The sequence below is a fragment of the Scophthalmus maximus genome, chromosome 11 (assembly GCF_022379125.1).
Source record: "Scophthalmus maximus strain ysfricsl-2021 chromosome 11, ASM2237912v1, whole genome shotgun sequence".
Lineage (NCBI taxonomy): Eukaryota > Metazoa > Chordata > Actinopteri > Pleuronectiformes > Scophthalmidae > Scophthalmus > Scophthalmus maximus.
Window position 1 is genome coordinate 1,226,550 of NC_061525.1, and position 23,146 is coordinate 1,249,695.

Sequence of the window (23,146 nt, forward strand, 5' to 3'; positions counted from 1 at the left end):
TCCTCACTCCTCTCTCGACCAGACACCCCAGCTATGTCAAGGACACATGACTTTATTCAAAAAGTCAGACACATTCCAGATCAATCCCTTCTTTTTACCATCGACATTGATAGTCTATATATTAATATTGATATTAAAGAAGGCATTCAAGCCATTAAAGATTATTTCTATAAATACCCAGACAAAAACAGACCAGATAAAGAATTACTACTATTATTAGATATCAACCTAACCAGAAATTACTTTGAATTTGATGGGAAATTTTTCCTTCAAATTAAAGGCACTGCCATGGGCAAGAAATTTGCCCCCGCATATGCCAACATATTCATGGCACAATATGTTGGCATATGTGTGGGCATTGACTCAGCATTGGAGTCATGCAGTAAAAAACCTGTCCATTATTTCAGGTATTTGGATGACATTTGGGGCATCTGGACACATTCAAGGGACGACTTTGAGGAATTTTTGACCACTGTCAATAACCACAACAGCTCCATCACAATAAAATCATCAGTGAGCGACACCTCTGTGGATTTCCTGGACACGACAACTTTTAAACATAGCGACTTCCAGGAAACCCACAGACTCAAGATTAAGGTATTTTTCAAAGAGACGGACACCCATGCTCTTCTTCACAAGACGAGCCACCATCCCGAACACACTTTTGCCGGGTTGGTTAAATCACAGCTACTCAGGTTTCACAGAATCTGTACTCTGCGCTCTGACTTCACACAAGCCACAAAGGTGCTGTTCTTGGTTTTGACCAAGAGGGTATGAGAGGTCTTTTCTTAGAAAGTACCTCAGGTCTTATACTGTGACCAAATCCATTGTTGTAGAGTCTCCTCTGCATTCATCACCACATTTTCTCTTTCCAAGGAAATTAGTGGGTGTTATTAACACAATTTTCAGGCCTTTACACAGACATCTCAGCTCCTACAAGGGCATAGGATCATTGCAGCCTTTAGAAGGAATAAGAATCTGCATGAACTCCTTGTGTCAGCCAAATTAAAGGCATTACACACCCCCAAACCCAGGGGTCTTGGGCAAGTTTTTCAACACTGAACGTGGATTTATAACTATAATAGCCAAAGCATCTTTAAATCCATTTATATATCTACATTATTGGGTGTAAACAGTGTAACCTGCAATATGTGGGCGAAACGGCAAACACACTTAACCAGGTTCACCAAGCACAGGTACAATGTACTTAGGAAAAAGAACACCCACACACATCTGGTTAAGCATTTCCTGCTACATGGTTGGCAATCAGTTCATGCCACGGTAGCGGAATGCAATTTAAGATGGAACAGGGCCCAGAGGCTCAGGGCTGAAAGAGTCTGGATTTGCAAACTAGACGCCAGACATCCGAAAGGCCTTAATGAGGTGTAGATGCCGTTTGGAGATCATTTTTGATGGACAGTGCATCAATATCGGGCCGAATACTGCAAATAGCAGTGTGACTGCATTTCAGCACCAGACATGGATTTATTACCATAAGGGCCTTTACTGTCGGACCCAATATCGAGCCGAATACTGCAAACAGCAGTGTGACTGCATTTCAGCACCTTATAATCACCACTGTGACTGCATTTCAGCACCAGCTGTGGACTTTTTAACAGGGCCCAGAGGCTCAGGGCTGAAAGGATCTGGATTCTTGCATGTCGCGGTTTGCTCCGTTCTTATTTCAATTGACAGAGCGAAGAAGTCTGTCTCTCCTTCTCTGGCGCGACTATGACTGAAGCAGTGTCAGAGGGATTCGAAGTCGGGTTTCGATTGCTCCCTCTCTCTTTCTGCTTTACACTTAATGAAGCAAGTGTTGCAGGAAGGAGTCGAACCTGGGTCCACGCCAGCGCTATTCGCTGAGCTAGCCGACGACCAGGTCATATCTTTGTTGGCCTTGTCCAGGTTGTGCTTTTTCTGTAAAAAAACAATTGTCTCTCCTTCGAGACCCTTGTTTCCCATTCTCTCCTGCTGTACACTTGATGAAGCAGTGATGGGACGTAGACCTGTAGCTGACACCAAATTTTCTTGCATATACTCAATTGGCCCGTGCAAATGTCCCATCCTTCTGCTATACACTTAATGAAACAAGTGTTGGGAAGGAGTCGAACCCTGGGTCCACGGCAGCGGGGGCATTGGCGCTATTCACTCCGCTAAAGGTGTGGAACAATAGTCTGTTTGGGAGGGGGAAGAAGAGGAAAGAAGGGGAAAGATGGGGAAGAGGGCGGGAGGACAAAAAGGAAGAAAGAGAGACAAAAAGAAGGGAAATGTGGCTCTCTGGCATTCTCAAAAAGCTGAGGTCCTTGTATCAGTTATTAAGTGATAATTGAAAGGTTATTAATCCTTGGTAAGAGTTGGGTTTAAAAAGCTTATAACAACTGGGGTTTGATCCCGCAATCTTTGGATCCATAGCTCCTTGTCAAAGTATTGAAAACAGAACAGATCATTTTTGTATAAATATGTCAAAACTACTGCTGGAGAAATATAGTGCAAATTTATTACAAAATATAAATCTCTATTCTCTCTCAAACATATGCAACAAACACTTAACTTTTATGAACCAAAACCTAAGGAAATGACAATATACAAATAAGAAATAGAAACATAAATATAAAAAATGGCAAAGGAAAACTCTGCATACTTTACAAGGCTATATACTGACAAAATTAAATATCTACTCACACGTGACTATAGCAAACAAAATTAGATCAAATATTTTTATAAAATAAATATAATGAACAAACTTAAATTTAAAAACAGATATAAATACAAATGTATAACTGTCAAAATAAAATAAATAAAATAAATAAAAAATAAAAAATAAATAAAATAAAAGGTCACAAGGTCACTTGGAATATGATAAAAAATATAACTTTTTTTCAATCTTTTAAAAACTTTTTACACTTAAAGAATGAAACAGATTTATTTTTGTTGTGCCCTCTTCCTCTTCATCTCTTCCATCCACAGGTCAAGGGACATGTTAGCATTTTGGGGACAGTAAATGTACCCATAATATTTACCGTGGCCATTGTCTTTGTTCCGGGGCTGGTGGCACTGATTGCATTTATTTTTGTCTGTTGTCCGATTGTATGGCCTATGGGCAGGTGATGGGGTGGGAAGGGGGCCATCAGGGCCAATGGATTTGGCTGCAGGGACTGGTGGGGCCAAAAACACAATTGGGCCAATAGCAGGGCTGGGGTCGATGACAAAAGGGAAGCGGGCAGAGGTAGGCGGAGGTGCTGGCTGAGGGAACAACTGCCTCGGGGTGGCAATCTCGGTCAGAAAGCCTTCGGGGCATGGAGGTGATGGGCTGGAGCAGCAGACTTCCTCTTGACCACTGCCTGTCCTGCTGTACTTGGTGGCAAGTGGTACTGATGTTGAGGGCCTGGCTGTAGGGGTGTACCTGTACAGGTGGGAGAGGGGCACGAGCAACTGGAATTGCAGGAGGAAAGTTGACCCCTTGCAGCAGAATGTTACTGTCCTGCCTCTTCAGTCGCTTATTGTGCCACTGAATGAAAGCAACTGCAGAGTAGTGCCCTGCATGACTGCACCGTTAGCCAGGACCAGCTGCCTGATTTTGCTGTAGTCCCTGAGAATCAGAGTCCATCTTGTCAGAGCACATTTGCCCTGTTTTTTGCGGCTCTTATAGATGCTACATAGTTTGACAAATATGGACTATACCAAACGACAACAATCTGGCCACTGAGCAGGGGATCCTGTTGATCCTAAGACACAGCGGATCATACTCTCCACACCAGGCGTAAATTCAGGTTTCTTTCTGGAACACCTGAAGCGACCTGATGTGAGACGCACCTGGTGGCGTGCAGTGTATGTCAACCGCTGCTGATCATATGGTAGGAGGTTCTGCCACAGGGCTATCAGTGTGCTGGCCTGCTGGTTGTTGAGCGTCTGGCCAGTTTCAGTCCTCAGCCCCACCAAGTACTCGGCTAGGCAGTCCACACGCTCCATTCCTGGGACACAACGCTCATCCACAGCCTAGTAAGAGTACATTAAAGTGAGAGAAAAAAAAACATAACAGAACCCTAACACATGTGGCATAGTATAAATTGTCACATAATAGACTCACCCGTTGCTGCTCAGGTGCTGCTGGGGTGATGACTCGTAATCCAGCCATAGCAGTAGCTGCAGCAGCAAGGACAGTGGTTGTGAGTGTGGTTGGGAGAAGAGGAAGTACAGAAGCTGAGCCAGTGGTGACAGCTGATAGGCCAGACCTGATTGTTTTTGGAACATCCAAAGGCTGGGAAACAAAAAGGAATAGAAAACAAATAAAAATTCACAATATACCACAAATTAAAAGAGATGACAAATTAGGTAATTGTTACACATTTGTGCTCAATGTGTAATATGTTATTATGCCATGACAAAACATACAAGTTTAAAAAACTTTATAATCAATCGTTAATTGATAAAAACCAAAAAAAGAAAATAATTTCTAGCAGTACGAGGAAAGCTTTCTTACTGAACCTCTTAAATAAGAGGGAACCGATTCCAGCGGTTGGGGGATGGGCACAGACAGTATAGGAGCCATTTTCTCAAAGATTTTATCTATCAAATTATAGTGACAGCAAGTAATGACAGTCACTTATATCTTAATACTGCAAAACTGTAACTGACGCTGACAAAGACTGGAATGGCCACAACAGTTACGAATGAATTGATAAATTAGTGAATTAAAAAAATTCATATTACGTTTAACGTATTTAAACGTTTTTTTTAACCCCTGTTATAGTCGTTTTTTGTGTGTAATACATACGTTCTAGCTACCTACGTCACTCGCAACCCGATAAAATGAAACAACATAGCTGACATCTTACCTCTCGATGATATTCAAGTGTCGTGTCGTCCGGATTTGAAGAGGTAATCGACAACTTCGAATTTCGAATTTCAAGCGCTTCTGTGACTCTGTAGCGGGGCCATGTGATTGGCTGTCAAAAGATGGACAGCGGACACACCGATTGGCTGACAAAAAGATGTGACGTAGTTCAACAGTGGCGAAAGATGGACATAGACCTCAGCGATTTGCTGTCGAAAATATGGAAATAACGAGCCGAGATTGGACTGCTCTGCAAAGATGGACATAGACCTCAGCGATTTGCTGTCGAAAATATGGAAATGCCGAGACGTGATTCGACAGAGTTACACAGACTATCCCTCATCTGGCAGAGCTATCCGACGCCCAATATTCTTGCATGTCGCGGTTTGGTTCGTTCTTATTTCAATTGACAGAGTGAAGAAGTCTGTCCCTCCTTCTCTGGCACGACTGTGACCGAAGGTGTCAGAGGTGTCTCATTCGAACCCGTGTTTCCCATGCTCCCTCCTCCTGTTGTACTCTTAAATGAAGCAGTGCTGATGGAAGGATTCACTGAGCTGGCCGACGACCAGGTGTTTGTTTTTTCAATGCCATATTCGTTCTCTAAAAGGGGAGGGAGCGGGTAGGACATTCAAGTGGACATGTTTGGAGTTGAACCCTTGTCCACGGCAGGAGGACAGCCTTTGTTCTTATTTTTTCACAAAGGTTGGACTGGACCTCAATCTGTTGTTGTTTCCATCAGCCATGGAACTACTGTGACTGTAGCGGGACCTTTGTAGCAGTTCAGTTCAGTTTTCTTCTCTTCTACTAACAGCCAGTGTTGGAGTTGGATCTTTTCGCTTCTTATTTTATTTAAAGGGGCCATATTATGCTCCAGGCACCTTTTCAGCCTGCCTCCACGTATATTTTGTTATCTGGGATACCAGATATGAACATTTTGAGTGAACACCTTTAATTCTTGAGACTGAGTTAATGATTTGGTTATTGGTCCCGGTTTCCCGGATGGTGCCCCGTTGCTATTAACATTGATTAATAAGCTCTATTGATTTTCATAATTCATAATTATCTTTGATAATTATAAATTATTGCTGATAACCAAATTAGCCCAAACCGATGCACAACATAATGTAACTTTTAAAATTACATCACTTTTCCAGGAAATATTTTAAACAGTTCAATAAAGCTGAAAACTCGTTAAAAAATAAATGTAAACCAATGTTGTACAGTGATGTTAGACCGCTTTCATTTCATGAGGAAAATATTGTTGAATTTGCAGCCCTGCGAGTGGTTCTTGTTCTTCTGATGAAATGCCGTTCTGAAGAATCCCCACAAGGGAGGGTGATCAAACGGCGCTAATAACTTTAAAAGTTCATAAACTGTAGCCATAGTATAAATTATAATTACTGTTTGCAATGACTACTGGAACACTTGCAAGCAGTACTTGTAGAAACCATAACAATGTTAGGTAGTGTTTTAGCTGTGGGCGCTCCCACGAGTATAGTTTTAAATACCATAGGTCTATATCCCTTTATTGTTTTAAATAAAAAATACATACCTGGAAAATAACAGATATTTTCTCAGTTTTTTCCATTTTTCATTTGAGTACAAAATCTGATATTGGAAAAATGCGTCGTTATCCGTTTTTTAATTTTGGTTTTGTCAACGAATATTGGGAAAACAAGTCATTTTCTGTTTATTTTATTTTTGGTTTTATTTTGAAAAATGAATGAACAAATGATACACGGATTGATTACAGCCCACCACTACTCTCCGTGAATGCCAGAGGGTCCTCCGGGAGCTGTCGGTGAAAAATATTGCATGTCCAGATTCAAATAGAACAGGGCTACTGCCACCATGCAGATACCAACATTTGCCCTCACCAAGGAGGAGGCTGCTGTAAGTTCTCCAACAGGATAAAAAAAAAAAAAAAAAAAAAAAACTCACCATGGATCAGAATCAGTGCTGCTTTGCCTCGCTGCTCCATTTCTTCACTGTTTTGACCAAAAGCTCCATCAAGTATTAAACATTAGCCTGCTGCTGCTGCTACAGGCTGTCCTTAGCTTTGGTTCATGTAACGTCGCATGATGCGTCAATACGAGGCAATGTTGTTACAAGCTGCAAATCTGTTGAAGCACAAGTGGGGGTTTTTTTGTAGTTCAGAGCATTTTTTCATCATTTCCACAACTTCGGAAACTCACGTGCCGTGCTCCGTGTGAGAACATTAACAAAGTCATGCGACTGGGGGCAGAGGGCACCGCTGACATCATTGTAAACACAAGATTGGATGATATTGCAATTTAATTTGATTGAATTTTTCTAATGATGGGCTTATCGTATGGATGCAGCCACAACAGCAAATAAAGAAAATGTTTATTTAGGATCTGATCTTATCTGATCTGTGATCTAGATGTGATGGTGCCGTGCAAGGTGGCAGCCTGTTGCAGCAGCTCCCGGTGTTAAGTACTTTTTTATGTCTTTTTTTTGCCTTTTGTACTTTTTATTACCAAATCTCTACGGACCAGCTCACAGCCCTCTCCGTCTGCCGTCTCGTCCACTGCACACCTCCACTGCTCCCTCTTCTCTCCCCTGTGGTGAGCACTCTGGATCCAATCCCCCCACCTTCACAACACCCCCACCCCCCCACGGACAGTCAGAACCCCTCCCCCGCTGGACTGTGACAACTGCCCAGGTGTGCCCGACGAGGGATAGTCTGTATAACCCTGTCGAATCACGTCTCGGCATTTCCATCTTTTCGACAGCCAATAACTGACGTCTATCTCCATCTTTCCGGAGCGGTCCAATCTCGGCTCGTTATCTCCATTTTTTAGACAGCAAATCGCTGAGGTCTATCTCCATCTTTCCGGAGCGGTCCAATCTCGGCTCGTTATTTCCATTTTTTCGACGGCAAATCGCTGAGGTCTATCTCCATCTTTCGCCGCTGTTGAGCTACGTCACATGTTTTCGTCGGCCAATCGGCGTGTCCGCTCTCCATCTTCTGACAGCCAATCACCGTGGCCCCGCTACGGGAGTCACAGAAGCGCTCGAAATTCGAAGTTGTCGATTACCTCTTCGAATCCGGACGACACGACACTCGAATATCATCGAAAGGTAAGATGTCAGCGAAGTTGTTTCATTTTATCGGGTCGCGAGTGACGTAGCTAGCTAGAACATATGTATTACACACAAAAAACGACTTTAACAGGGGTTTAAAACAAAAGTTTAAATACGTTGTGAATTACGAATTTTTAAATTCACCAATTTATCAATTCATTCATAACTGTAGTGGCCATTACAGTCTTTATCAGCGTCGGTTACAGTTTTGCAGTATTAAGATAAAAGTGACTGTCATTACTTGTTGTCACTGTAATTTGATAGATAAAATCTTGGCGAAAATGGCTCCTATACTGTCTGTGCCCATCCCCCCACCGCCGGAATCGGTTCCCTGTTATTTAAGAGGTTCAGTAAGATAGCTTTCCTCGTACTGCTATAAATCATTTTCTTTTCGTGGTTTTTATCAATTAATGATTGATTATAAAGTTTTCTAAACTTGTATGTTTTGTCATGGCATAATAACATATTATACATGGAGCACAAATGTGTCAAAATTACCCTAATTTACAAAAAAAATATTTTTTTTTATTGTCAGATGGCTTCAAAAGACAAAAAGCACAGGGCTATGGGTGATGAGGAGTGGATGTCACGCCTGCGACGGTTCGCTGCTGTTGGGGTCTGGCCCTCTGATGCAGGAAACAGGCCGGCGCCACGTCAGAAAAAGTGGCATGATCTGTATCTGAAGGTATACTTGAAGAAAGTGTACAATAATTAAACTTAAAGCCATGCCATAATCCTGCAGCTCAGCTCACTGTCAAACAATATTACAGATTGAGAAATGCCCGATGCAGCGGAGGGGACAAATGTCTCTGTTTGGAGGAACACAGACATGCAGCTGTGGCTTCCATACAAAGAAGGTATCAGATGACATACAAAACATTATGATGTGTTGGTGTGTGTTGTATTCTGTATAGTAAAATTTCATGGTCATTTCTTGGAACCTGTAGCCCTCCAGCTCGGTACCTGCCTCTCCCTCAGCGACACCACAACCAAGACTCTCAACGCCACCAGTGTCAGGATCCTCCTCTTCAACACCTGGTCTGACAGTGCGTAAGCCCGCTTTGACTTTGGCATCGGTAAGTAATGCGGAAGCACTGATACTGATACTTATATTTGTAATGTATTTGAATATCTTAATTTTAAAAGGATCCACCTCGCGTTATTTTTTCTTCTCATCAGTTTACGAAACCGCGGTTCGGTGGGTCTCACGGGGCCAATTTAACGCCAAACCTCGATTTGGCTAGGAAGCATGTGAACAAGGTAATGTAAGGAGAGTGACAGCTTATGACACAGTGAACAAGGTCTCCTGTGGAGCTCAGCAAAGCAGGAGGCATGACGATCCTGGTTCCATCCCTTAAGGCCTTCCAGAAGGTACAGCTGGAAATTCAGGCCGTTGGCACTCGTTCCTTAAGACAGAAGCAGTATGAGAAATAACTATATGATGTTTTTTGTCACTGTTTACAACATAATAATAATAAATTATATTTGTTTCATACTAACCTGGAATGAACCTGTTGAGATGCAGGTGGAAGGACTCGAGCGATGTGGACCCTCTAGCACACCTGTCATGTGGCAGGACGATGCCCTCCTTGGTGGTGGTGCCAGTCTGAGCATACAGGAGTACACCTGGTTCATCCTGGATGCACTTAACGTGCCTCCTCTGGGTTTGCAAGATGTCCTGCATCCTCTCCTTGTTTTTTGCGTTTTCATTTGTTAAATATATGTTGAAATGATCTTGTTTTAATTACTGTAATAACTATTTTGGTAATAACATTTTTTTATTTATAATGTTGTTAACTGTGCTCTCATTCTCTCAGCCCACAAGTAGCGCTTCGTTGTCCTCGGCCGTGTCCAGCACTGTTTCATGCGCCACAGGGAGGAGGACCCCGTCACCTGGCCACAGTCCCAGGAGATACGTTCAGACTGTTTCCCCTCTGTCTCTTCCTCCTTCTCCTGTGTCTTCGATGGCCTCCACTTCCTCGGTTCCATCAGCCGCTACTAGAGTTGTGAGAAACACTTCAATTAACTTGTTGTCTTCACTCCCACTTTTATTAAACTGGAAACAATGATAATATTTAACCCTTTTTTAATTTTAATTTACAAATCAGGAAGTGTCAGCTACCACCTCCACTGGTTCCTCCTCTGCTCCTCTCCCCCCTGTGACCTCAGCACCTGCCGTTGCTTCTCCATCTATTGCTGGTCCCTCAACCCATCCTGCTCCTGACCCTCTTCCGTTGGCCGGAAATGTGGAGGCTGATGCTGGTTCAGCACCTGGCTGGCTCCCTGCTAAACTCCTGAAGACCATTCCTCTTCAAGATCAGAAATGGATTTCAGCAGCTTTGTGGAAGCACCAGCGGCTGCGCTCTGACCTCAAACTCTGGTATGATCCACCAGAGCCAGCATTGATTTATCACCAGATCCCCACTCCAGAGCGATTTTTCAATCACCGGCTTCTTGTGTGGATGCCATACCACCTTTGGAAGGTCAGGCTTACCTGTCCTGTGTGTGGTAAACATCTCACAGGCTATGGAGCCCACAAGAGAGCCCGCCAGGTTCTGGATATTGACAGGTATTACCTGTTGATAACAGAGACTCTCTGGTGCAGCGCAGTTGGTTGCAAAACCAGCTACATTTCCACCAGCAAAACCATTTTGGACCAGCTGGACTTGGCCCACAGGCTTGAGTTCCGAATAATCCTTACTCAAAGGTGAGTAACTGAGATTATTCATTTTATGTCTCTTTTTTTTTGTCATTGAAACACACTGCAAATGAGCTGATTTTATTGTTTGTCTCTTTCCCTTTGTTTAACGCAGATATGCTTGTGACATGCGTGTCATAAGATTTCTGAGAGAGAGGACCCTTGGTAACAGTTCCTCCCGCTTGGTCAAGCAGCTGAGGGAAAACCACAGCGAGGAGTGGCTTAAGCAACTCTGCCGGTACCTTGGTGCATGCTCGGACTTTGCTGCCCGGCCATGCCTGCTCCCTGTCCAGTTCCAGGAGCCGCCTGAGCCAGTAGCCATACCATCTCACAGGTGGATGCTGGCTGTTTATGGCAGAGACATCCTGAGCAGGCTTGAACACATCAAGGCCAGCATAACATCTACCTTTGGCAGTATCCTGAAAATGGACTCCACGAAAAAAGTACATATTTTTAACTGTGAATGCTGTAGTATTCTACAATGCAGTAGAATACACTGTACATTACAATTATTACATTAGAAGTACATTTGTGAAATATGAATTGAATGCTTTATTTAAAAACAAAGAAACATAGTACTATTATACAAGCATTACACATTTCCGATTTATTTAATCACCAACTGACCTTTATGTGTGATTACAGATCACTAAGAAGCTGTCGGGCCTTGCCAAGGGGACCGCCTTGTGGCTTACATCTGTGAGCAACGAGGTGGGCCAAATCCTCATCAGTGTCCTGACTGCTCAGGAGGGTCCCGCTCTGGACATTATGGTAGCTGACCTCATCCGCAGGTACAGCAATGCTGGTGTGACCCCTCCTCAGCTACTTTATGTAGACTGTGACTGTTGTCTGGAGGGCAGAGGGCAGACTAAATTGCAGCAAAGATTTGGTGGATGGCCAGACCTGGTTGTGAAACTGGATATATACCATTTCATGCGGCGACTGGCATCGGGGTGTACAAAGGATGCACATCCTTTGTACCCCATCTTCATGGCAAAGCTGTCATGCTGCATTTTTGAGTGGGACAGTGAAGATGTTGCCTTGGTGCGGCGAGCAAAGAGGGAACAGTTGAAACGCGAAGGTGTCCCTGGCATCACTGAGAAAATGGTAGACCAGCACATTACCAAGGATGAACTGGCCCGGCACTGCAGAAGGCGGACAAGAGGAGAGCAGCAGACCATTGTTCTGATTGAGTGCCTCTTAAATGAGCTGATGGGGGAAAAGGGCAGAGACCTTCTTGGTGTCCCTCTCTTGGACCAGGAGAGAATGCAGCACATCTGGCAAACCCAGAGGAGGCACGTTAAGTGCATCCAGGATGAACCAGGTGTACTCCTGTATGCTCAGACTGGCACCACCACCAAAGAGGGCATCATCCTGCCAAATTACAGGTGTGCTAGAGGGTCCACATCGCTCGAGTCCTTCCACCTGCATCTCAACAGGTTCATTCCAGGTTAGTATGAAACAAATATAATTTATTATTATTATGTTGTAAACAGTGACAAAAAACATCATATAGTTATTTCTCATACTGCTTCTGTCTTAAGGAACGAGTGCCAACGGCCTGAATTTCCAGCTGTACCTTCTGGAAGGCCTTAAGAGATGGAACCAGGACCGTCATGCCGCATCTCTGGCAGTCAAGCCTCCTGCTTTGCTGACCTACTCAGGAGACCTTGTTCAATGTGTCAACACACACAGTGTCAAGGTGCTTGGAAGGAAGCTCGTCCCCTCTTTTCAGCCACCGGCCGTTTACACTGGTGAGTTTGAGCTTTTCATAGTGATGAGGTTATTTTTCATATGCATAAAAAAGAATAAACTTTTTAATGCATTGTCTGAAAGCCAATTTTCCTATTTCTATTCTCTTGTCTGTCTCAGGGGAGCTAATAGGTATCGATTACCTGTACCGCCAGACAGGCCAGGCCCTGCAGGATGTACATCCTGACTCGGAGGAGACTGATCAGATGCTGGAGGATGTAGGCACTGAAGAAGAGTTGGAAGTTGAGAGCTTTGAGGATTCTGGTTTGAGCCTCAGCCTGGACCCCACCATTGAGCTGCTGGACTTGTCCTCTGGTCCATCACCCGACTCCACCAGCTCAGCCAGCCTTCCAACTCCCTCCTCTCTCCATCCTACTGCATCTTGTAGCGCTGCAGCAGCGACTGAGCAACATGTGGTAATTATTCTTGTCACATGTTTTTTGTCATATGATGTCAGTGAATTTACATTTAGCTCATGGTAATCTGACCTTAAAGTTTCATTGCAATCTTTATTTTTAATAACATTGCAATAACGAAAAAGTAACATAAATAAAGGGCAATGATTTCACATATATTCAATAAATGAATGAATAAATGCATAATCCAAACAGATAAACTCTGATTTAATGCCATTTTATTTCTAGATTGTTCACGAGCCCTCCGGCCCATCAGCCCTCCCTGCCGGCTCCAGACTTCCTGTAGTGCTCCCAACTACTACCAGATTCCAAGCTACTGTCCCTCCTGCTGCAACTGCTGGTCCTTCGGCATCACCTCCCATCACTCATGCTGCACCTCAACAACAGCTTGTAAGTGCTTTTGTATATAATGTGTCATAATCTCTTTTAATTTGTCGTATATTGTGATTTTTTATTTGTTTTCTAATCCTTTTTGTTTCCCAGCCTTTGGATGTTCCAAAAAGAATCAGGTCTGGCCTATCAGCTGTCACCACTGGCTCAGCTTCTGTTCGTCCTCTTCTCCCAACCACACTCGCAACCACTGTCCCTGCTGCTACAGCTACTGCTATGGCTGGATTACGAGCCATCACCCCAGCAGCACCTGAGCAGCAACAGGTGAGTCTATTATGTGACAATTTATACTATGCCACATGTGTTAGGGTTCTGTTATGTTTTTTTTCTCACTATAATGTACTCTTACTAGGCTGTGGATGAGCGTTGTGTCCCAGGGATGGAGCGTGTGGACTGCCTAGCCGAGTACTTGGTTGGGCTGAGGACTGAAACTGGCCAGACGCTCAACAACCAGCAGGCCAGCACTATCATAGCCCTGTGGCAGAACCTCCTGCCATATGATCAGCAGCGGGTGACATACGCTGCACGCCACCAGGTGCGTCTCACATCAGGTCGCTTCAGGTGTTCCAAAAAGAAACCTGAATTTACGCCTGGTGTAGAGAGTATGACCCGCTGTGTCTTAGGATCAACAGGATCCCCTGCTCAGTGGCCAGATTGTTGTCGTTTGGTAGAGTCCATCTTTGTCAAACTATGTAGCATATATAAGAGCCCCAAAAAACAGGGCAAATGTGCTCTGACTAGATGGACTCTGATTCTCAGGGACTACAGCAAAATCAGGCAGCTGGTCCTGGCTAACGGTGCAGTCATGCAGGGCACTACTCTGCAGTTGTTTGATGTTAATCAAACAACTCTCATTCAGTGGCACAATAAGCGACTGAAGAGGCAGGACAGTAACATTCTGCTGCAAGGGGTCAACTTGCCTCCTGCAATTCCAGTAGCTCGTGCCCCTCTCCCACCCGTACAGATACGCCCCGCTGTTGCACCCCTACAGCCAGGCCCTCAACATCAGTACCACTTGCCACCAAGTACAGCAGGACAGGCAGTGGTCAAGAGGAAGTCTGCTGCTCCAGCCCATCACCTCCATGCCCCGAAGGCTCTCTGCCCGAGATTGCCAGCCCCGAGGCAGTTGTTTCCTCAGCCAGCACCTCCGCCTACCTCTGCCCGCTTCCCTTTTGTCATCGACCCCAGCCCTGCTATTGGCCCAATTGTGTTTTTGGCCCCACAAGTACCTGCAGCCAAATCCATTGCCCCTCATGGCCCCCTTCCCACCCCATCACCTGCACGTAGGCCATACAATCGGACAACAGACAAAAATAAATGCAGTCAGTGCCACCAGCCCCGGAACAAAGACAATGGCCATGGTCAATATTATGGGTACATTTACTGTCCCCAAAATGCTAACATGTCCCTTGACCAGTGGATGGAAGAGATGAGGAGGAAGAGGGCACAAAAAAAATAAATCTGTTTCATTCTTTAAGTGTAAAAAGTTTTTAAATGATTGAAAAAAAGTTAGATTTTTATCATATTCCAAGTGACCTTCTAAAGTATGTAGAGTTTTCTTTTGACAGTTTTATATTTGTATTTATTTGTATTTATTTATTTTATTTATTCTATTTATTCTATTTATTTTATTTAAATATTTGATCTAATTTTGTTTGCTATAGTCACGTGTGAGTAGATATTTAAGTTTGTCTGTATGTAGCCTTTTAAAGTATGCAGAGTTTTATTTATGTTTCTCTTTCTTATTTGTATATTCCTTATATTTATTGTATATAGTGATTTCCTGAGTTTTTGGTTCATAAAAGTTAAATGTTTGTTGCATATGTGTGAGAGAGAATAGAGATTTATATTTCGTAATAAATTTGCACTTTATTTCGCCAGCAGTAGTTTTGACATTTATACAAAAATGATCTGTTCTGTTTTCAATACTTTGAGAAGGAGCTACGGATCCAAAGGTTGCCGGATCAAACCCCAGTGGTTACAAGCTTTTTTAACCCAACTCTTACCAAGGATTATGAACCTTTCAATTATCACTTAATAACTTATACAAGGACCTCAGCTTTTTGAGAATGCCAGAGAGCCACATTTCCCTTCTTTTTCTCTCTTTTTCTTCCTTTTTCTCTTCCCCCTCTCTTCCCCTTCTTTCCCCTTCTTTCCTCTTCTTCCCCCACCCAAACAGACTATTGTTCCCCAGCTTTAGCGGAAGAGACAGTTGGAGAGACTGGCCTCAGCCCTAGGGTTCTGAAGACCCTTGCCGGTGTCAGAAACTCCTCACAATGGACCTGCATCCCAGTTAGGGAGTACGGTGGCAAGTCAACGTTCTTGCCAGTGGACAACAAAGCGTGTTGAGCCTGTACAATTGACAGTGGTCTGGTTTCCCTACAGTGGACAGTGGTTGTTGAAATTTGTCAAAGTGTGGGTTGACTGCCGGGTATTGCCAGTGGACAACCATCGTCCACTGCAGAGAAACCAGACCACTGTCAATTGTACAGGCCCATTCTCTCCAAAACGACTAGGGCTAGCCCGCTGAACCTTTGACCATATCACCCTCTCCCAATAAGGACTTGATGCTGTGAATATGAAGCAGATCAGATAAACTTTGAATTTTGGCCATATTTTCAGGATTGGCATTAAAGGAGACAAAAAAAAAATCAAGTTTCTCCAATTCACTCCAAACTTGGTGCACTGTAAGCTCTGCCCCCGAGTATGAATCCCCCAAAATATGAGCTTTCAAAAATCAAGGGTTTTGTAATTATGTCAAGTGGATAAAGGTTGTCCACTTCAAATACCTCACGATGGGGATTCAGCTTCCACCAAGTGGACATGTTTCCCCCCTCAGGAGGTCTGTGCTGGGCAAGTTAGCATTGGTATTATATTGAATAAATAAATGCTTGGTATAATTGTCAGTTAGTTTTTGTTTTGAAAGTAATATAAATGAAAATTCGTGCAATCAGAAATACACAGGACAAGTATTCACAATTTACCCATTTATTTTGAACAACAATATGAACAATTAAAACACAGAACACAATGAATCCCTAAAATCTAAGCATCACACAATCTAACAAGAACACAATAAATAACCCCACACACCTAGAATGGAACTGATTTTAATTTGAACATATTACAATTACTTTTTCATTTTTAATTTCAGACTCCTCACCCGGATTTTTTGTTTGATCATTTGATTGATTGTTTTTTTTGGCCACCATGGCTTTGAATGGACTGATGACCACCTGGCAGGCTGGAAGCTGCCGCCTCCTTTTCTTTGGGGTCTCCTCCTTCTTTTCTTCCTCCTCCTCCTCCTCCAGCTGCTGCTGTTCCTCCTCTGAGGAGGATGATGAGAAGTCCCATGACTACTGGTACACGACCGGGGTCGCGTTACTGTCACTTGAGCTGCTGCTACCGCCTCCCATCTCCTCGTCATCCTCCCCCTCCTGCTGCTGGTCCCACTCCCGTTCCGGGCCCTGGTCGTGGCTCTGACTTACCAGGGCCCTGACCTCAGCTGCCTCGCTGTGGTCGGGGTTTCGCCACGTAGAACCGGTCAGCAGTCTTGGTGTCGTGGCACATGAAGTCCGACACCTTCTTCCGTGCCTTGGGGTCCTGTGACTTTGTGGCCTGGAAAACATTGAGAAATTGCAGAGAACTTAAGTAATCACAATCAAGCTTTCAGTTTTCACACCTACTTGCATGTGGGCTGTGTTTAGAATCAAATATGAACTCATGTAGGTAGCCAGAGCCGAGCGGATGAGGGTGAAATTGATGTTCCCCGCCATCCCCATTTCTCTCCAGAAATGCTGATTGCACATGATTATTGAGGTTTTACGAGGGGCCCCTTGCCCTTCGTGAATAGTACAAATTGGTTTGTTTCTTTTGCAGGGACCTTTTGTTTGATTGCCAGCCACCTCTCCAGCCAGCCGAACTCCTCATGTGTCAAAAACATTTGAGCCTCCCCAAATGTTTTATTGGTCTTGTGCTCCTTGATCTGTTACGACACAGACACGTAGAGAAAGGAGAGAGTACAGGGAGACTGGATCATATACACGCACCACAGAAGACATCAGGGCTAACCTTAAAAGCTAATAGTATCAGAAATAGTACTTACGTGAAGCAGGTACCCCCGCTCCTGGCCGAGGGTCTTTGCCTCCTCCACCTCCTTGTCTGTCATATTGGCAAAGACCCCCGGCCTGTGCCCAAACAAACAGCTCCAATATGCGCATTGATGGCCGTAATAGAGGAACCTTCGGGATGGCTATTGCCGCCTCCGAGAGGCACTTTCTCAGGTCCCCCCTGGGCGTCAACTTTGTGACCCTTTCTCTCTTGGTGGCCATCTGGTGAACCACTACCCTCCACTGCAGTGACTTCAGGCCCATCTTCAGCTCCGTCTCTATTCGTAGGAACTGCACCTTCGTGAGCTGACAGTTGGAAGGCGGAATACCCATTATGAACTTGATGAAGTGTGTGACGTTTTGAAGGTAAAACTTTGCCGTTGTCACTTTCATTCCGCCCGCGTCCACACTTCGGGCCCATCTGTTAAAAGAGTTGGTAAAAAAGTTAATCATATAAAATAAAATCCTTTAATCTACAAACAAAATTGTAATGACATTGTCACTCACCCACAGATTCTGGGGAGGTCATTGAGAAACAGCCAGTCAGAGAGCCGGGTGATATTGTGGCCCATGTACAGTAGAAAGGTTTTCACCCGGCTCACTTTCCCGGCTCACTTTCGAAATTGCATTCTCACGCATCTTGACTGTGGGGTCAAGGCCCTCATGGTGGGCTTTGTACGTCTGCAGGTACTCTTCTGTAGCGATACATGATTTAAGGTCTCATAACATACAGCAATGGACTCTGAAAACACTGCTGTCTAATGGATGAAATGAGATACATCAATCATCATGTTATCAACATATGCTTACTTATCGACGCTGGAAAGGTGATGAGCCTCATCCTGTTTCCCCTGCCTCTTCCGGTGCTCAACAGAGAGAATGATTTCTGGGGCTCTGCGCTTTCAACTTTCGCAGCCCCCGAAGACGGGCCTGCCTCCTCCACACGTTCCTGTCAAAATCAGTGAAAACCTTACAATCAGACAAAAAGACAGAGAGAGAGACTCACCTCTTCTTGGTCCTTCCCTCTAAGGGAGGAGGTAGAAGAAGTTCTGCTCCTCTTGTAGGAGCACAGAAGCTTTTGCACTCTGATGCGGAGCACTCCAACATCAAGCAGCAGCTGGTCCCTCTGCTCTGGCATTTTCACCAGTTCAGTACTATAATGATGTATAGTTTCTTGGCACTCTGCACTGCCACAGTCAGCTAATGGGGACATGTGAGGAGGGTCCTGCTGCTCCTCGTAGGAGAACTGTCCAGATCCACTGCCAACCTCTAAAGCTGTTTGGAACGGTATGTGTCTTCAACACAATCACACAACATTCAACTATTCTCTTTCTCACAGCTGCTCCCAATGTCAGTCCAGCTTGTCAGTGTTTAACCATGAAATCATCTCCATCTTGCAGCTCTACTTCTGGAGTCAGGGAATGAGGGGACTAGTCATAGACGGAAGAGGGCTAGAGACACAGCTGACGAGGACGTAGAGGATTTTAGTGCGTTCCTTGAGTGTTTGCCGGTGGGAGTGACTGGCCAGCAGCCCCCCAAGAAGCACAGGAAAGATGCTGGGTTTCTGCCAGGCAGGGTTTTGACAAGTGGAGGGTGGCACAGTACAACCAGCAGGAGGAGTACCTATGTAAGTGTAAATGATTAAAACCATTCATATTAACAAATTAGTAATTCAGGTGTGGACATAACTTTTCATTTTAATTTTCTTATGTTGACACCCCAGTATTCGAGACACCCTCCAACTGTCCATGAGGTTTCTTGGCAATGAAAGAGAGGTTTGACCCTGGACGTGTCCCCTCGCAGGAAAATGGAAAGAAAGGTGAGTGTGACTGTTGCCCGTCAAACGTGTGTCACCCCTGTTGGGTTCAAGTTGGCCTTGGCGGCATTCAGACTACTTTTATTTTAGTTTTGTGTGATGGTTCCTCTATTATGATGACTTGCCTGTACCGCTCACCAGGGGGCAGACATCCTCTCTGTCGCTAACCTCCGGTGCCACGGCTACCAGGAGATCCGGTCTACGTAGCATGCTTGCCACCTGGCGCCAGAAGAAGGAATCAGCACAGGGCAAACAAAAGAGAGCGAACAGCTATGAATGTTGAAGGATAAGTAAACATTAGTCGCCAACTTTCTCCCTGTTTCCAACACCCTTGGTGAAGTGGTAATAGGTTAGAGCGCATCTTTTACTCTGAGACGCGGGTATTGAACAGCCCCCTTTTTAAACCGATACAAATATTTGTCGTCCTGTGTTTGTACCAGCTGGCTAAAGAACTGAAAAAAGAGTTTTATAAGGATGTATTTGGTTGCTATTTAAATTCACTAAATGTTTGTGATTTTAATGTCTTTGTTAATTGTTTTGTGCTGGATCCACTGTGGTTGGTTTATATCTCTTTGTCGTTTCACCGTGCCTTCATTGGTGACTGACAGCATAAGGAAAAACAAATGAATGAAGCATCAGTTTGGACTCAACGCTCTCGAGTTCAACCCCAAGGGCAGTTAAACTTATAGTAAGAAATGACCCGACACATGTCAGAGGTCAGCAGAAGTGACAGTTAAACCTAATCAAGTGCTCATCCCCAGCACACTACAGACCTGCTAATTGTCTAAGTTATTCTGCTGTTAGACAGGCAGTGTGTTGGTCTTTCTGCTGTATAGACAACGAAATGTTGAGTCTGGTTCCACTGTACAGGTGAATCTAACATACGTCTAATGGACAGTCCAGCTCCAAAATCTGCTAAATGAGGCTTCCAACCAAGTTTTTAACAAGGCCCTTTCCCACGGTGAAAAACACAAGAATCTCCTCCCGACAATGTTGTGTTTTTCACCGTTCTTCATCTGAGCAGCGCCGAAATGCTTGTACATTTTATGTTTGTCAACCTGCAACACACAAATGCACAGTCCTGTCAATGAAAATGTTTTCAGGGCTGCAGGGTTGTTTTTGTTTTATTATTTCACCACCTTTCCGTTGAGCTGCACCTGGGTCAGACAGCAGAGGGGCGGAGGTTCTTCATTGGACACATCGTCATTCGGACTGGTGGAAGCTGGGATCGAACCGCCAACGTTCAGGTTGATCGACGAAACGACTCCATTTCTCTCCTCAACCCTACTGGTCAAGACAGATGAGCGCCCACAACTGAGTCTGGTTCTGTCAGAGATTTCTTCCTGTTAAAAATGTAGTTTTTTTCTCGCCACAGTCACCAAGTGTTTGCTCATTGTGAGATTTGTTTGTTGGATTTTCTCTGTAATATTGTAATATTGACCTCACTATGTAAAGTGTGATTTGTCGCTCGCTATACAAATAAAATTGAATTGAATTGTTTGTAAAATACAAAGCTCTTCACCCGGCTCACCATGGAGAAGGCGTTTTCTCCACCTGCTCATGGTGCAACAGGTACTGTTTGAGGTACTCGACTGTGAATACAGAAGGAAAATTAAGAGTAACATTTAACGCTGAATTACAGTCTTACAGTGCACACACAGATCCTATTTTTAATCTCACCAATAGAGTTGGCGGAGTTCTTTTTTTATATATGATTTATTTGTGCCAAAATTATTGTTACCAAAAAAACAACACTACGATACATAAGCCCTCGTATGCACGAGACAAAGGAAAACAATCTGTAGAGCAAAAAGCAAACAATGGCAGAGGCAGGAATGGAGCTACGACAGGATAGCAGTTTCAACAATACAACAGAAATGAACAAGACAAAACAAAACAACAACAAAACAAAGAAACAAGCAAAAAAACAAAAAAGACAGCACAAGAAGAAATGAAAACACTTTGGAGACAACATACCAAACATAATCTTCTACTAGCATGGGAAAAACAGGACTCCGCTAGGAAAGTTCGGTAGTTGGCACGGTGCAGGAGGGTCATGACCTTTTGAAATGTAGCTAAATACATGCAACCTTTTCACTATCAAAGATGGCCTTCTGGAGAATATGTGACCCGACTCTGGTGGTCCTGGGTCCATGGATACATTTGGAAACATGTTGGACATTTGGGTCGTTGGGGTTTTTCTGAGCTACCAGGCCAATGTGGGGAGTATGCGTCTCGTCCTGCTCCATCGGGACCTAATCGGGCCTGGTTCAGACACAGTTGGACTAAAACACATTTTTTGGGGCGGGCATCATGGTGACACACCCATCAGATCTCTGACCATCAAGTGACACAGCAGAAAACTGTGTTAGAAAGAGGATGAAGGATGAAGGATGGAGGATGAAGGATGGAGGATGAGGATGAATGATGAAGGATGAGGATGAACTATGAGGATGAAGGATGAACGATGACGATGAAGGATGAGGATGAAGAATGAGGATGAGGATGAAGGATGAGGATGAACTATGAGGATGAAGGATGGAGGATGAACGATGACAATGAACGATGACGATGAAGGATGAGGATGAAGGATTAGGCTGAACGATGAAGGATGAGGCTGAAGGATGGAGGATGAAGGATGAGGATGAGGATGAACGAGGAGGTTGAAGGATGAGGCTGAAGGATGAGGATGGAGGATAGAAGATGGAGGATGAGGATGAAGGATGAGGCTGAAGGATGAAGGATGGAGGATGAGGATGGAGGATGAGGATGAAGGGTGAGGATGAACGATGAGGATGAACGATGAGGATGAGGAGATGAGACAGTTTGAGGCATACCGGGAGAGAGAGGTCAGAACAAGAAGAGAGAGAGAGAGGAACCAAAACAGAACAGAACAATCTGGTTTTTGTCTTTTTCTTTTTTTCCTCCTGTGTTGTCTTGGTAACAGCTTTTACTAGGCGATTATGGAAGAGCATGCAGTTTTATATCGTATGATTATTGTACATCAGCTATAATCAGAGGGGCCTGACAGACAGCAAAGGCTACTGGTGTTCAGAAACAGTTACAAACAGGAGCAGTTATTAATATACAGGTTGTCACAGGCAATACATTTGATCTTCTTCAATATAATTATGTAAATATGCTGGTTTGTTTTTATTTTTCGTTTCTTTTTTGGTGTTTTTTGTGTCAGTTGTTCTGGTTCCGTTCGACGTTGGGATCTGGAGACAGATCGATCGTCCATCCATCGTAGAAGAAGAAGAAGAAGGCAGACGCTGAATCATTATTTTTTCTTTCTCACAAAGTATATACCAAAGTCCAACGAGAGCAGGCTCGTGCACGTGAGCCGGCGCCACGTGCACGTTTGGATGTTTGTTTTTTGAAGTCAGTGCATAGTTTCTCATGCAGATTCCACTGCTTTGCTTTGATTGGCTGTCAGGAAGCAGGATGGCGAGTCGGAGTCGTTGCAGGTTGCAGCTTCGTCACACGTACAGTACGAACTGTGAATCAGCTGGACCAGGTGGATCAGTTGGATCAGGTGGATCAGGTGGATCTCAGGTGGACCAGGTTGACCAGGTTGATCAGGAGGACCAGGTGGATCTCAGGTGGATCAGGTTGATCTCAGGTGGACCAGGTGGATCAGGAGGATCTCAGGTGGATCAGGTTCTAAGGTGGATCAGGTGGATCAGGAGGATCTCAGGTGGACCAGGTGGATCAGGAGGATTTCAGGTGGACCAGGTGGACTAGGTGGATCAGGTGGATCTCAGGTGGACCAGGTGGATCAGGAGGATCTCAGGTGGACCAGGTGGATCTCAGGTGGACCAGGTGGATCCGGAGGATCTCAGGTGGACCAGGTGGATCATGTGGATCTCAGGTGGATCATGTGGATCTCAGGCGTCACTGACGCTCGATTGTTGGTTCAGCGCTGCAGTGATTCACATACTCAGCTCTGGACATTGATTAAAAATTACCCTGGTTCTACGCCTGAAGAAGAATTCTGCCCCTCGTCACTTCAAAGCAGCTCAA

General features: G+C 44.4%; 1 protein-coding gene across 1 annotated transcript; it reads left to right on the forward strand.

Moving 5' to 3' along the window:
- The first annotated feature begins 9,592 nt into the window (after positions 1 to 9,592).
- LOC118299851 lies at positions 9,593 to 15,078 on the forward strand. Its single transcript, XM_047335778.1, has 9 exons — positions 9,593 to 9,948; positions 10,051 to 10,649; positions 10,756 to 11,083; positions 11,286 to 12,090; positions 12,185 to 12,394; positions 12,513 to 12,808; positions 13,037 to 13,198; positions 13,292 to 13,462; positions 13,551 to 15,078. Exons 1-9 carry the CDS (start codon positions 9,730 to 9,732, stop codon positions 14,655 to 14,657), a joined length of 3,897 nt encoding a protein of 1,298 aa, XP_047191734.1. The 5' UTR covers positions 9,593 to 9,729; the 3' UTR covers positions 14,658 to 15,078.
- Positions 15,079 to 23,146: the final 8,068 nt, after the last annotated feature.